The sequence below is a fragment of the Tupaia chinensis genome, unplaced genomic scaffold, assembly GCF_000334495.1.
Source record: "Tupaia chinensis unplaced genomic scaffold, TupChi_1.0 Scaffold000161_1, whole genome shotgun sequence".
NCBI classification, from domain to species: Eukaryota; Metazoa; Chordata; class Mammalia; order Scandentia; family Tupaiidae; genus Tupaia; species Tupaia belangeri.
The window spans coordinates 2,258,185-2,270,912 of record NW_006159632.1 but is presented as its reverse complement, the minus strand read 5'-3'; the positions used below and the strand labels follow the sequence as shown (position 1 = coordinate 2,270,912).

The 12,728-nt window shown below is 43.3% G+C and overlaps 1 protein-coding gene across 1 annotated transcript in view; it reads right to left on the bottom strand.

Annotated features, from left to right (window-relative positions):
- Positions 1-12,728, bottom strand: part of ARID4B (AT-rich interaction domain 4B) — a 171,880-nt gene that overhangs the window by 65,025 nt on the left and 94,127 nt on the right. Inside the window, exons 8-9 of the mRNA XM_014586812.2 lie at positions 9,631-9,769; positions 2,041-2,120 (exon numbers count right to left, since the gene is read on the bottom strand). Of these exons, the coding sequence (XP_014442298.1) occupies positions 2,041-2,120; positions 9,631-9,769 (219 nt within the window). The remainder of the gene's footprint in view (positions 1-2,040; positions 2,121-9,630; positions 9,770-12,728) is intronic.

Genomic DNA, 12,728 nt, shown 5'->3' with positions numbered 1-12,728 from the left:
TTAAAACTTTTTTAAAGAATTAATTATTTAATTTCATTTATTGTAATGATTACTTTTTAATTTGCTATAGGGCACGTGTGCTCACCAGAAACAGAGAAAGAGAAAGTGAGGAACCAAGTCACCACCAGGTCCAGGACAAATCACAGCTGGCCCTGTGGGAGCCGATGGCCCCAATCACCACACTACCTGCTGGCCGTAAATTCATGCTGAAAAATTCAATTACACACAAAAAATAGAACAGGAAACTGAAGCCCATGGACCCATCGCCCACTACAATAATCAAATGTCACTGTCACCGTTTCATTTATAGCCCTGCCTACTCCTCCCACCCTCACCGAGATTATCTGAAGACAACCCCAGACACTGTTATTAATGCCAGGTTTGGAGAAAGTTGTGACATACTGTTCTAAGCAGAAATGCACCACTCCTTTCCTAACAACCCAATAACTTAAACACTGCTTCACTAGGAAATCTTTGCAAGAAAATTAGTTTCAAAAAATATAACTTCAGCACACATCTAAAAGTCAGATATATGAACATTCTTTCAGTTTTATTGAGGGAAAAATAACAAATAAAATCAAAGCGTACAAGGCTGAGCCCACAGCACAGTTTAAGGAGGCCATGGAGGAAGCTGGATCCCACATGGCCAAGTGCCGCTGGAACCCTGGCCCTAACACATGCTAGGCCTGTGTGTGTGCGTGTGTACCCAGAACTCTGACGAGGTAAAGAAACGGACAGCAGGGCTGGGGCATGACACTCTACTAGCCGGTGCTCCCCCAAGCCCCTGCCACCTTGGTGGGCACACAGGCCTGCTGACAATGAAAACGTAGTACGTTGTAATAAAATGAATTCATTAGCGTTTAAAAACAAGTATATAACGGAGGGTTTACTATATGAATACACTGTGAGATGACTGCCAGAATTATGGTACATAGCTATCAGCTCGCAGATCCCCTGGGGGGACACACAAGCTCTCCTCTCCGCAAACTTCTGGTACATAATGCTGTGTGATTAACTACAGTGCCATGCTGTGCACTCCATCCTGAGAGCCTACTCTTCCCACAGCTGAAACTGTGGACCTGGTGACTCACACCTCAACATCTCCCCTAGCCCCAACAGTAATTTCTTAGTATCACCGAGGCAGTATTTAATTTCAGTGTTCAAATCTCTCCAATTAACTCGATTTCATTAAAGTTGGTTTTGTAAGTTCTTACTTGTTTGTTTTGGGTTTTTGTCATAGGGTACACATGCTCGCTAGAGAGATGGGGAGAGAGTGAGCACAAATCGCCCTTCAAGGAGGACCACACCATAGCCACTTCTCTTTCATTCTCCTCTTGGGATGATGGGCAGGCACGGACCAGCGCCCAGCGCGATTTTTAAGCCACTGGTTCCGTGGCTCAAACCCCAATCAGGCACGTGGGAGTCCAGCACCTTAACCACAGCACCTGCTGGCCCCATAGTCTGTCTTAAAATCACCTTTCAGGACTTGAGAACCCAAACAAGAACACACCCTGAAGACTATGTTAAGGAACATTTCAATAAAGTGTTAGATATGCGAGACAGTTCACGTTTGCCCCAGCACACTGCCAGCTAACAATACATGACCAAATGTTGACATAATAGCACTAAAGATCTAGTTTAGAAAAGGCTTGAATAAATACGGAAAGACCCACTGTGAGACTACTACGCTTGGGGCAAGCAGAAGACAAGGTGGTTAAGGTGCTAGGCTCCCACATGGCTAACCACGGTTTGAGTCCCAGACCTGGCAATGACTTATTTTCTCAACTTTTGTCTGTCTGTCTGTCTCTCTCTGGTAAGCACACATGCTCTGTAGAAAATAATGATAAATATAATTAAATAAATTAATTCTTTATAAAAAAGAATACTATACTTAAGAAAATGGGAAAGGGGTCACTTCAAAACAATCTGTATGAAAAAAATGAAAGCCTAAGGTCATTAGAAATAAATAGATACTATCATAACCTGGAAAAACAGCATATATTATAGATAGGCTTTCAAACCAGATAAAATTATACTTACAATTTGCCATCTTTGAAAGATCGAACAAGAATGTTGTCTTTTTTCACAGCAATCTCATCGCTACAATCAGGACACACCACCTTAAAAAAAAAAGTGAAAACTATTGTATCTAAAAGCACAGTGATGGGCAGTTACAGAAGTACCTACTACTGAGACTCTAGGGGCCAGGAGACGGTGTAAAGGTTACATCGCTGGATTTCCACATGACCGACTGCGGTTTGAGACACAGACCCAGAGGCTGAAACTCACGCTGGACATGTGTATGTGTACCCAAGATCCCTAGAGGAGAATGGAGAAGGGAATACTGCATAACCATCAACCCAGGGGGTGATTTCTCACTTTCTACTTCTCTGATGAGTGCATGCACTGTATAGAAAAAGTTATCTCTAGACTTTAAAAAAATAAGTTTGGGCCAGGAGAGGGCATGGCGGTTAAGGTGCTGGATTCCCATGTGGTTGACTGCAGTTCAAGTCCTAGACCCAGCGGGTTGAAACTCACGCCAGGCGAGTGTGCATGCTTGCCCATGGTCCCTGGAAGGGGATGGAGGGGAAAGGATAGCAGCCTGACCATCACCCCAGGGTGGGGGGGGGATTTCTCACTGTGTGTCTCTCAGGCAAATGTACACTCCCTGTAGCAAAAATATCTTGAAAAACACATTTAAAAAGTACTTTTACAGGTGCACACATGTAGCAACGCCCATAGAGACATCAGGTCAGCCTGCGTACCTCTAGCTCTCAAGAGCACCTAGCCAGCTGCGGGTACACTGGCACACATGCCACAAGGTGGGCAGGGGAGGGAGAGCCAGCTCGTGACCTGGGGCCTGCACTGTGCTAAGAGGACGACAAGAGTGCAGAACGGGGGAACCAGCAGTTAGCGTAATGGCTATGTCGCTGGACTCCCACGTAGTCGACCGTGGTTCGTGTCCCGGATCCAGTGGCTTAAAAAACTCACGCCGGGCGCGTGTGCGTGCGTGCCCAAGATCCCGAGAGGAGAATGGAGGAGAAGGGATTGCGGCGTGACCATCCCCCCGGGGGGTGATTTCTCGCTTTCTGTCTCTATGTCTCTCTCTGTCTGGCGAGCGCACGCGCCCTACAGTGAAAATCTCTCCAAAAAAAAAAAAAAAGAGTGCAGAACGGGCAGGAGTGGAGGCCTTGTTAGCTTTCAGGATGAAATCTGCACAGGAAGGTCCCTAACAGGAAATGCCATAACAGATCTATTACTACTTTTTAAATTTAATCTGTTATAGAGCATGTGCTCTCAGACGAGAGAGATAGGAGAAAGACAAAGAAAGTGAAAAATCACGTCACGGGGGAAATGTCCATGCTGCAATCCCTTCTCCATGCTCCTCTTAGGATTCTGGGCATGCGTACACACATGCCCAGGGAGTTTTCCAAGCCCCTAGTCCGGGAATCGAGCTGCACAGTTGGCCATGTGGAATCTAGCCATTGTAAATACTATGCCAATGGCTATTCCCAGATTTGCCTTTTAAAAACTCACTTGGTAAGGGGACCAGCAGTTGATGTAATGACTATGTCGCTGGACTCCCACATAGTTGATCATGGTTCAAGTCCCAGACCCGGTGGCTTAAACTCACGCCGGGAGTGTATGCATGCGTGCCCGAGATCCCGAGAGGAGAATGGAGGAGAAGGGACTGCGGCGTGACCATCCCCCCTGGGGGGTGATTCTCACTTTCTGTGCTTTCTGTCTCTCTGGCAAGCACACATGCCCTTACAGCAAAAACCTCTCAAAAAAAAAAAACACCTCACTTGGCTACTGTGAAGAAAATGGACTCGGACAGGACAAGAGTTCAGAGACTAAGCTGGAGACCACGTCGTGAGAAATGGTCTCCCGGACATGAAATGGTAACAATGGTAACTTAAAGGAATGAGAAACACCAGATAGCGAGGGAAGACAGCTGAGAGAAGAGGGTATTTCACAGATCACAGCCTCATTCACTGTCAGGGGAAACATGGAGAGTCGGTGTGGGTGCAGGCTGGCACATGGAGGAGCCTGCCTGAGCTGGACAGGCGCCAGGTCTGGAGCTCTGTGTGGTGGTCGGGACTCTCAGGCGGAGAGAGACCCCCAGCCTAGACGTCAGTCATCTAGAGTGTGAGGTCTGGGAACTTTCTCCGACAGGCTGATGGTCTGAAAGCCGCCTGGGCCACGCAGTCAGAGCTGACCTGGGAGGAAAGGCTCACCCTGCGCCGCCACAGCAGCCGCAACCTGCAGCTGGGCCGCTCCCCCAGGTGCTCCTTCCCTGGCTCCCAAGACGGCTCACATTCTCTCTCTACCTGAAGTTTCTAGAAGGAATGAGATTCCAGAGTGATCGATCCTGAGCCCTGAATTACAACTCCCATAGTAGTTAGAAGAGGAGAACTTGGGGAAGGACACTGAAAGGGAAGATTGTGTGTCCCATGGAAAATAGGATTTATTCCTCTTAAAAGGAGGGTAAATGGGACCCGCAGATGGCGTGGCGGTGGCATCACTGGACTCCCACATAGCCAGCCGAAGTCTGAATCCTGGCCTTGGTGGCTTGAAACTCACACTGGGCACATGTGTGCATGTGTGCCTAAGATCCCGGGAAGAGAATGAGAAAGTGGCTGCAGCATGGCTATCCCCACCAGGGGGTGACCTCTCACTCTCCCTCTCGCTGTCTCTCTCTTTCTCTCTGGCAAGTGCATGTGCCCTAAGGCAAAACTCTCTACCTCCTTGCAAAAAAAAGGAAGGTAAAAAAACACTTATTTTTGGAGACAGCAGGTGGCATGGTGGTTAGGGGCACTGGACTCCCACATGGCCAACAGGGGTTCAAGTCCCAGACCAGGAGGCTTGCTTTCTCACCTTTTCTCTCTCTCTGTCCCTCTCTAGTCAAAATTTAAATAAACAAATAGACAGAAAGACAGAAAAATAAATAAAGTTAAATAAAATACTTCTTTAAAAAAAAACATTATTTCCTAGTTCCGGTTAGGTTTAAGTGAGACTACCTCTGCCTCCACGCTCAGCACAATGCCAAGGCAGGCTGAACGTCCAGGGCATGAGGGCCACTTGCAGTTCCTAAGAGCAGACCATTATTTTTCCCCCCACAGGTTTTTGCCATAGGGCATGTGTGCTCACTGGAGAAGGAGAGAGAAACAGTGGGAGGGAAAGAAAGAAATCACCCCGACAAAGGGGATGACCACAGCACAACCCCTTCTCTTGGATTCTCCTCCCAAGATCTTGGGCATGCATATAACCAGGCTCGGCATGATTTTCAAACCACTGGGTCCAGGATTCGAACAGCAGTCAGTCATGTGGGAGTCCAGCAACATAACCACTACGCCATCTGCTGGTCCTATGCCATTATTTTTCAATCTGATGCTGTTACAAAACATTTGTAAAATTTACTCAACTTGGTTTTATTAATAATTATTTCATTTTGTTTATTAATACTTTATTTTAATTTGACCACACAGAGTTACACGACAGAGGGAAAGTGAGAAAGCAAGCCACCAGGTCCGGTATTCGAACTGCAGTTGGCCATGTGGGAGTGTCCAGCACCTTAACCACCACGCCACCTGCTGGTCCCTCAACTTGTTCTTAAAAAACTCAAAATTAAAAATAAAAAGTTGTTAAAGATTGATTTATAACACAATTTCACATGCTAGTTAACAAAAAATAATCCATCACTATTCAATAGATTTCAATTCGGGAGCAGATAACAAACACCAACATTATGAAAATCTTCAAATAATAACTAAATGGCTAAGCAGATTACTAGGCTTTCACTGTCAAAAATGCTTAGTTTTCTTTTTAGTGAGGGAACCATTTTAGAAATCACAGTGAATGAATCTTTAATACTCCAAAGACTAACAGTGAAAAAAATCTTTTTGTTTTGTTAGTTTATTCTACTTATTATTACTATGCTTTTTAAGTTTGCTACTGGACACATGTGCTCACCAGAGATAGACAGAGAGGAGAGAGGTAAAGTGGGAAAGCAAATCACCACATCTAGGACTCGAACTGTACCTGGCCATAGGGGAGACCAACACCTTAACCATGACACCACCCACCCACTGGCCCAATACTAAAAATTGTAATAATCTTGTTTTACAAAAACAACTTAGTGCTTTGGGAACAAATAAATGTTTGCATGCAGTGACATTTAAACTTTCAACTTGCACGTTAACACAAAGTATAGCACATTATCTAACGCTCCTAATACTCAGAGGATACATAATACCACCTACTGCGTAATACTTGTGCAAGGGTAGTACATTTCTTATACATAACAAGTACCCAGTAAAGGCTGGACAGATGGACATATGGGGAGACAGAAAAGTATCATCGAGTACTTATATTTATTAAGGTAAATAGACATACTCATCTTTTTTGTTATATGAAGTGACATTTACTGAGATCTTTTGTGACGCACACCGAACACAGCGATAAGAATAGGGAACGCACTCACTGAGGAAGGTAACAAATACACAGCGCCTACAGACCCTAGGACACAAGAGGTGTCCCTGCTGCTCGATGTCCTCGCTTTTCCATTTGAGAAGGTACATGACTATAAGATGATGATGCCTAGTTTTAGCTTCTTAAAATCACAAACATACAGGAGTTTATGAATATCAGGTTCATACATTACCAAACAAACGCATGCCAACACATAACAGGATGTTTCAATCCCGTTTCCAAGTCTCTCTGCGACTGGCAGTCGGTGAATAGAAAAGAGAGTAACAACAAAGGCGAGCATTCTCAATTAAAAATGTCTAAAACTGGCCTAGACGCAGTGGTGTGGCAATGGCGTAAGTACCCTGCAGAGCTGGAGGCCACAGAGCTGAAGGCAGGTTGGGACCAGGGGCTGTCTTGAAAGCATTCTAGGAACACATATGGGTGCCAGATCTTGAGTTGTGGAGCTGTAGGAAGGGGATCATGGTGTGACGAGACCCTGTCAAGGGTGTCCCTCTCTATTATGTATGCATACATACGCGTGCACACACACAGACACAAACACACACACACACACACACACACACACACACACACACAAACGTTTGCTGTTTTGTTTTAGTTATTAAGTTTTTTGCCATAGGGTACGCATGCTTGCCAGAAAAAGAGAGACAGACAACAGCTACACAGCAGCCCCTTCTCTGTTCTCAGGGTTTCGGACACACAGGCACACGTGTCCAGCATGATTCTGAACCACTGGTTCTGGGACTTGAACCATGGCTGGCCATGTGGGAATACAACTCCTTAACCACTACACCACCAGCTGGATCCCTACACATAAACTTTTTTTAAATTAACCAAACACAAGAACTTCTAATAGCTCTATATGGGTCAATCCTTATAAACATTTGAACAGTGCTTGGTATATGACAGATGCCATATTTAACAAGTACATGTTAGTGTAAATATTTTTCAAAACACATAATTTTATTAAACGTCCTTTAGAAGGAAAAATGCATTCTAAGAAAACATGGCTAACTATCAGCCGTAAGGGTAAGTAAGAGTGTGAGAACACAAGACCAGGGCATCACTCCCAACCTACTCTGCCTCTTGAAACCTTAAAGCAAAGGAGCTAGAAGAGAAGACAGAAGACAACAGGACATTCAAAGCGTCTTCTTTCTTGTTGTTTTTTCAGCATTTTTGTTTTTTTGAGAGAGATTTTGCCGAAGGGCGTGTGCACTCATCAGAGGGAAAGCAAGACATCTCCCCCAGGAGTAACAGCCACACCACAACCCGTTCTCCATTCTTCTCTCAGAATTCTGGGGATACATTTACATGCCCCTTGTGTGAGTTTCAAAGCCTCCGGTCTGGGACTCGAACCACCGTTTGCCATGTGGGAGCCCAGCGACATAAGCACTTCACCATCTGCTGGTCCCCAGAGCACCTTCTTTTAACCAGTGGCTCTTCAAGTCTGTAGCTCACCCCGAGGAGGCAGCACGTGTATCTGTTACGGGATCAGGGCAGAATGCAAAGGACCTAACAGTCTACACTAAAACCACTGAGGCCATGACACTTCGGACACAGCCAATTTTAAAAGATTTCAGAATAATCCTGAAGAGATACTGATTATCAATTACAATTAATTATAAAAGAGATACTCGTTATTAGTTAGTTATTAAGAGATACTGATATAATTATTAATTTCCTTTTGTAAATTAAAAACTTTAAATTTACCCAGTTATATCTTATCAAGAAAGAAATACATTCTCTTTTTTATGAGAGAATTTTGCTATAGGGCCCGAGTGCTCGCCAGAGAGACAGAGAGATAGAAAGTGAGAAATCATCTGCCAGCAAGGATGGCAATCAATCCCTTCTCCTTCATTCTCCTCTCGGGATTTTGGTCACACATACACATGCCTGGCATGAGTTTAAGCTGCCAAGTCCAGGACTCGAACCATAGTCGACTACACGGGAGTCCAGCGACTTAACCATTATGCTTCCTGTTGGTCCGAAGAAATGCATTCTTACTGCAAATAAACTAAATCTTCTTTTTTTTCTTTTTTTGGAGAGGTTTTTGCTATACGGCGCGTGCACTCGCCAGACAGAGACAGAGAGAGAGAAAGCGAGAAATCACCTCCCGGGGGGATAGCCACGCCGCAATCCCTTCTCCTCCATTCTCCTCTCGGGATCTTGGGCATGCACGCATGCACACATGCCTGGCGTTGAGTTTAAGCCACCGGGTCCAGGACTTGAACCACGGTCGACTACGTGGGAGTCCAGCGACATAGCCATTATACCAACTGCTGGTCCCAATAAAGTAAATCTTCATTGAAGCATGATATATGATTGTTGGTTGAAACTGATTTTGCTCTAAGAGCTACAAATTTTTTCTTGTCCACCAAAAGAGTGGCTGAAAGGCAGCCAGAACAGTCTAAACAGGCTGGTGTGTGGTCCTTTCCTAACAGTCAAAGATGGTCTGTACCCAGAACAGAAGAACAAGAGCGAAGGTTCCACGGACTCTGTGCCATAGGGGTTTTGTTGTACAGAACGTGAGACAGTAATAAAGGTATTCTTGAGAATAAAGCAGGGAGTAACTCCTCATAATCCCAGGAAGGCAACATGAAAAAGCAAAAGGAAATTCAAAATATTCAACCTCGGAGTTGCAAACATCTGCAAAGAAAAAATGAAAACTGGGCGGTTTGAGAACCCACCGTAGAGGTAGAGGGTAAGGTGTAACTGCAGCTGTTAGGGTGTGAGAGTGCCCAAAGGCAAGACTAAGGACAAGGAAACAAATACCTTGGCGTGAATAACAAGGAAATGTCTGGCAATCCTTGACAGACTCTGTTCCTCCTTTTCACTTCATGGCAGGCAAGAGTTTTTAAAGTTTATATTATGAATTTCTACCCCTGAGAGAGAGCTGTATACCCAACTCCCACTCACCACCTTCTAAAACTACCAAGATTTTGCATTTCTACTCAATGACTCCACCAATTCTTTATACTCAAAGCTAATTCTGAAAAAAATCTTCATATGAACTATGCTAAAAAAAAAATTTCCCTATTTTGTACCTATTAAAAAAAAAAAAAAACAGTAAGAAAATCCGCTGTTTCCCTTATAGGTTTACACAGGTGAACATTAAACTCTTCAGTTCAATCTACTCACCAATGCAGGGAACCACAATGCTCTCTTTTTATCCAAACTAATGTAATCTACACATACAACTTTGCCTAGGAGCTCATCGATCTGTTTCCTGTCATCCTCATCTTCATCACTGGAGGACGATGAAGACTCTTCCTCTGGTCTAGGGAGAAAAAAAAAATAAGATATTCCATTTATATTCACAAAAAATAAGCATGCCAATGATGAACATAGGTATTCCAGAACTCTACTCACATTTCCTAAAACCTACAAAATGGCTAACCTGATTTTTAAATAGCTTCTTAAATTTCTAAGTATAATATTAAGAGTTTAGCATCAGACAAAAAGCATATCAATTTCCTAAAAAAACTTTCAGATTTAGTGCACTTTTTGGACAGTCAGATGGGCATAGAGGTTACATCGCTGGACTCCCACATGGCCGACCACAGTTCGAGTCCCGAATCTGGAATCTGGAGGCTTTGAACATATGCCAGGTATGTGTGCATGCATGTCCAAAATCCAGGAGAGGAATGGAGGAGACGGGATTGCAGTGTGGCCATCACCCTGGAGGGTGATTTCTCACTTTCCCTCTCTCTGTCTCTGTCTCTCTCCACAGAGTGCCATGACCCCTAATGCAAGAAACTATAAATAAATAAATAAATATATATATATATACTTCCACATGGCTGACAGCGGTTCAAGTCCTGGACCCGGTAGCTTGAAATGTACAGCAGGCATGTATGCATGCATGCCCAAAATTCCAAGAGGAGAATGGAGAAGAAGGGACTGTGCCATCCCCCTTGAGGGTAATTTCTCACTTTCTCTCTCTCTCTTTCTCTCTCTCTCTCTCTCTCTCTGGTGAACACACATGCCATATGGCAAAAACCTAAAGAAAAAGAAAAAGAAAAAAAATAAAATAAAGTAAAATATTAATAGGGAAAATCAGAACAGAACAGCTGGTGCCCAAATCTCCAAAAAAAGTTGAGGTTTAATAAAACATCCCAATACTACACTAAAATGTACTAGATCTCAATCTCAGATTACAAGAATTCTAGAAATAGCATTTTTACATTCTCACTATAAAACTAATTTTAAAAGGGGAGAGGAAGATGTTAAGTAATGGGGGCAGGGCAGAGAGAGGAGGCAACCTGACAAGAGATCACCAATGCTATCCTTCTTATCAAATACACTCAACCTTGCTCCTCACAGAACACACAATATGGTTCTGGCACATGCACTCGCCAGAGATAGAGTGACAGAAAGCGAGAAATCATCCCCCAGGATGGATAGCCATGCCACAATCCCTTCTCCTCTCAGGATTTTAAGCACACGTGCACATGTACCCAGCACGAGTTTTAAGCAGCTAGGTCTGGGACTCGAACCATGCTCGACTCTGGAGAGTCCAGCAACGTAACCATTATGCCATCTGTTGGACCCAGAGCAGTTCTTTTGTATTGTGTTAGAAATCTCTTTCAGTAACACTGAAGATTAGACTAGTAAGATAGAAAAATGTTAACTGTCAGAAAAAAAAGTATTGGAAGCCATCAGTTCAGTGTGATAAAAAAAAATGTAGTTACAAGTGAATCTAAAGGGCCAGCAGGTGGAGTGGAGGTAATGGTTCACGTCACAAATTCGGAGGCTTGAAAATCACACAGATTTTGCATATGCGTATGTTCACAAGATCCCAAAAGGAGGATGGAGAAGGGATTGCAGTGTGGCCATTGCCACTGGGAGGCGCTTTCTCACTTTCTCTCTCTCCCCCATCTCTGTAGAGCACACATCCTATATCAAAAAAATGCCTTAAAAAAAGGCAAAAACAGATACCTATTTTGAATCTGATACTAAAAATGTCTACATCACTGCTAAACAAAATGAGATTTTTAACAACTTACTCTTCGAAACGCCCAGAATAAGACATTAGGAAATGCTGAGTAAGTACTATGTATACTCACTCTTTTTACAAAATCAAACAGAATAGCTACTACAAAAAAAACTTTTGAGGCAGCTGGCAATAACCAAGGTAAATGACTACACACACACACACACATTCATATATAAATATACACACACACATATATGTATATATGTGAATTAATAGGGTATTTTAAAACTTTAAACATGATTTTTCCATTTGGTTGACTGGGACAAATAGCTGTTCTCCAAATCTGTGTCTTTGGTACCTTCCTAAGGGGATGATAATATAAATAACACCCTTATTATTTATAGATTCCAATAAATAAGTGAGGCAAAAATTATTACAATACAGTAAATATTTTAGAGTGATTGGGTCAATCAGGTATCACTGTTTTATTTCAATGATTAGCCAAATATCTTGGAAACCATTCCCTAGAGAAGACAAAGCTTAGCACATATGCTAAGTTTGCTAGTGAGAAGTACTGTACTCCAAACAGCACTGACAGGGGTTTAATCCCTAATTGGAAAGCAGGTGAAAGGTAGCAGAAAAATCTGATAAATCTTTATATGAAGCAGACCACAAGACACTACACATACGCACCCAGCTGGGGACAGTAACGAAGACCCCACTACTGGGTTAGAAAGTTTCTCAAGGGCAATGGCTAGGTCACTCCGTTTTCTAATAACTATACAACATGATCAAATCTACAAACATAATTAATGCTTCTGCAATAAAGTCGTAGAAGACTCATTTAGCCAAAGTTATATGGATTCCCATTATACCACTATCATTAGCATGCTAGAAAGCCATAATGTCAGAAACAATACATATCAAAATCAGAAAAAGAAAGCTGGGCTTTAGCTAACAAAGTTATCTACTTCTTTCTAAAAATTATTTCTGAAGACTCAACAAATATGAAGATTTCATACTCCAAGAAGTTATATTCAAAAAATGACCTTCGTTCAGCCAGCCAACCACCCTCCAACTCGGGGGCACATCTCCGCTTTCCGCGGACAGCGTGTACTCGCAGGCTCCCATCCTTGCATTCCAGCTGTGGCCTCCTCTCTCTAGGATCTGTCCTCCTTCCTCTCTCATATTTAGCGTACTATTATCTCCATGGATATGCTGTTATTTCTGACATCTAAAAACAAAAAAATCCTTGAACCGGTATAACCCACCAGCTACTCCTACTGCCCTTGATCTTTCC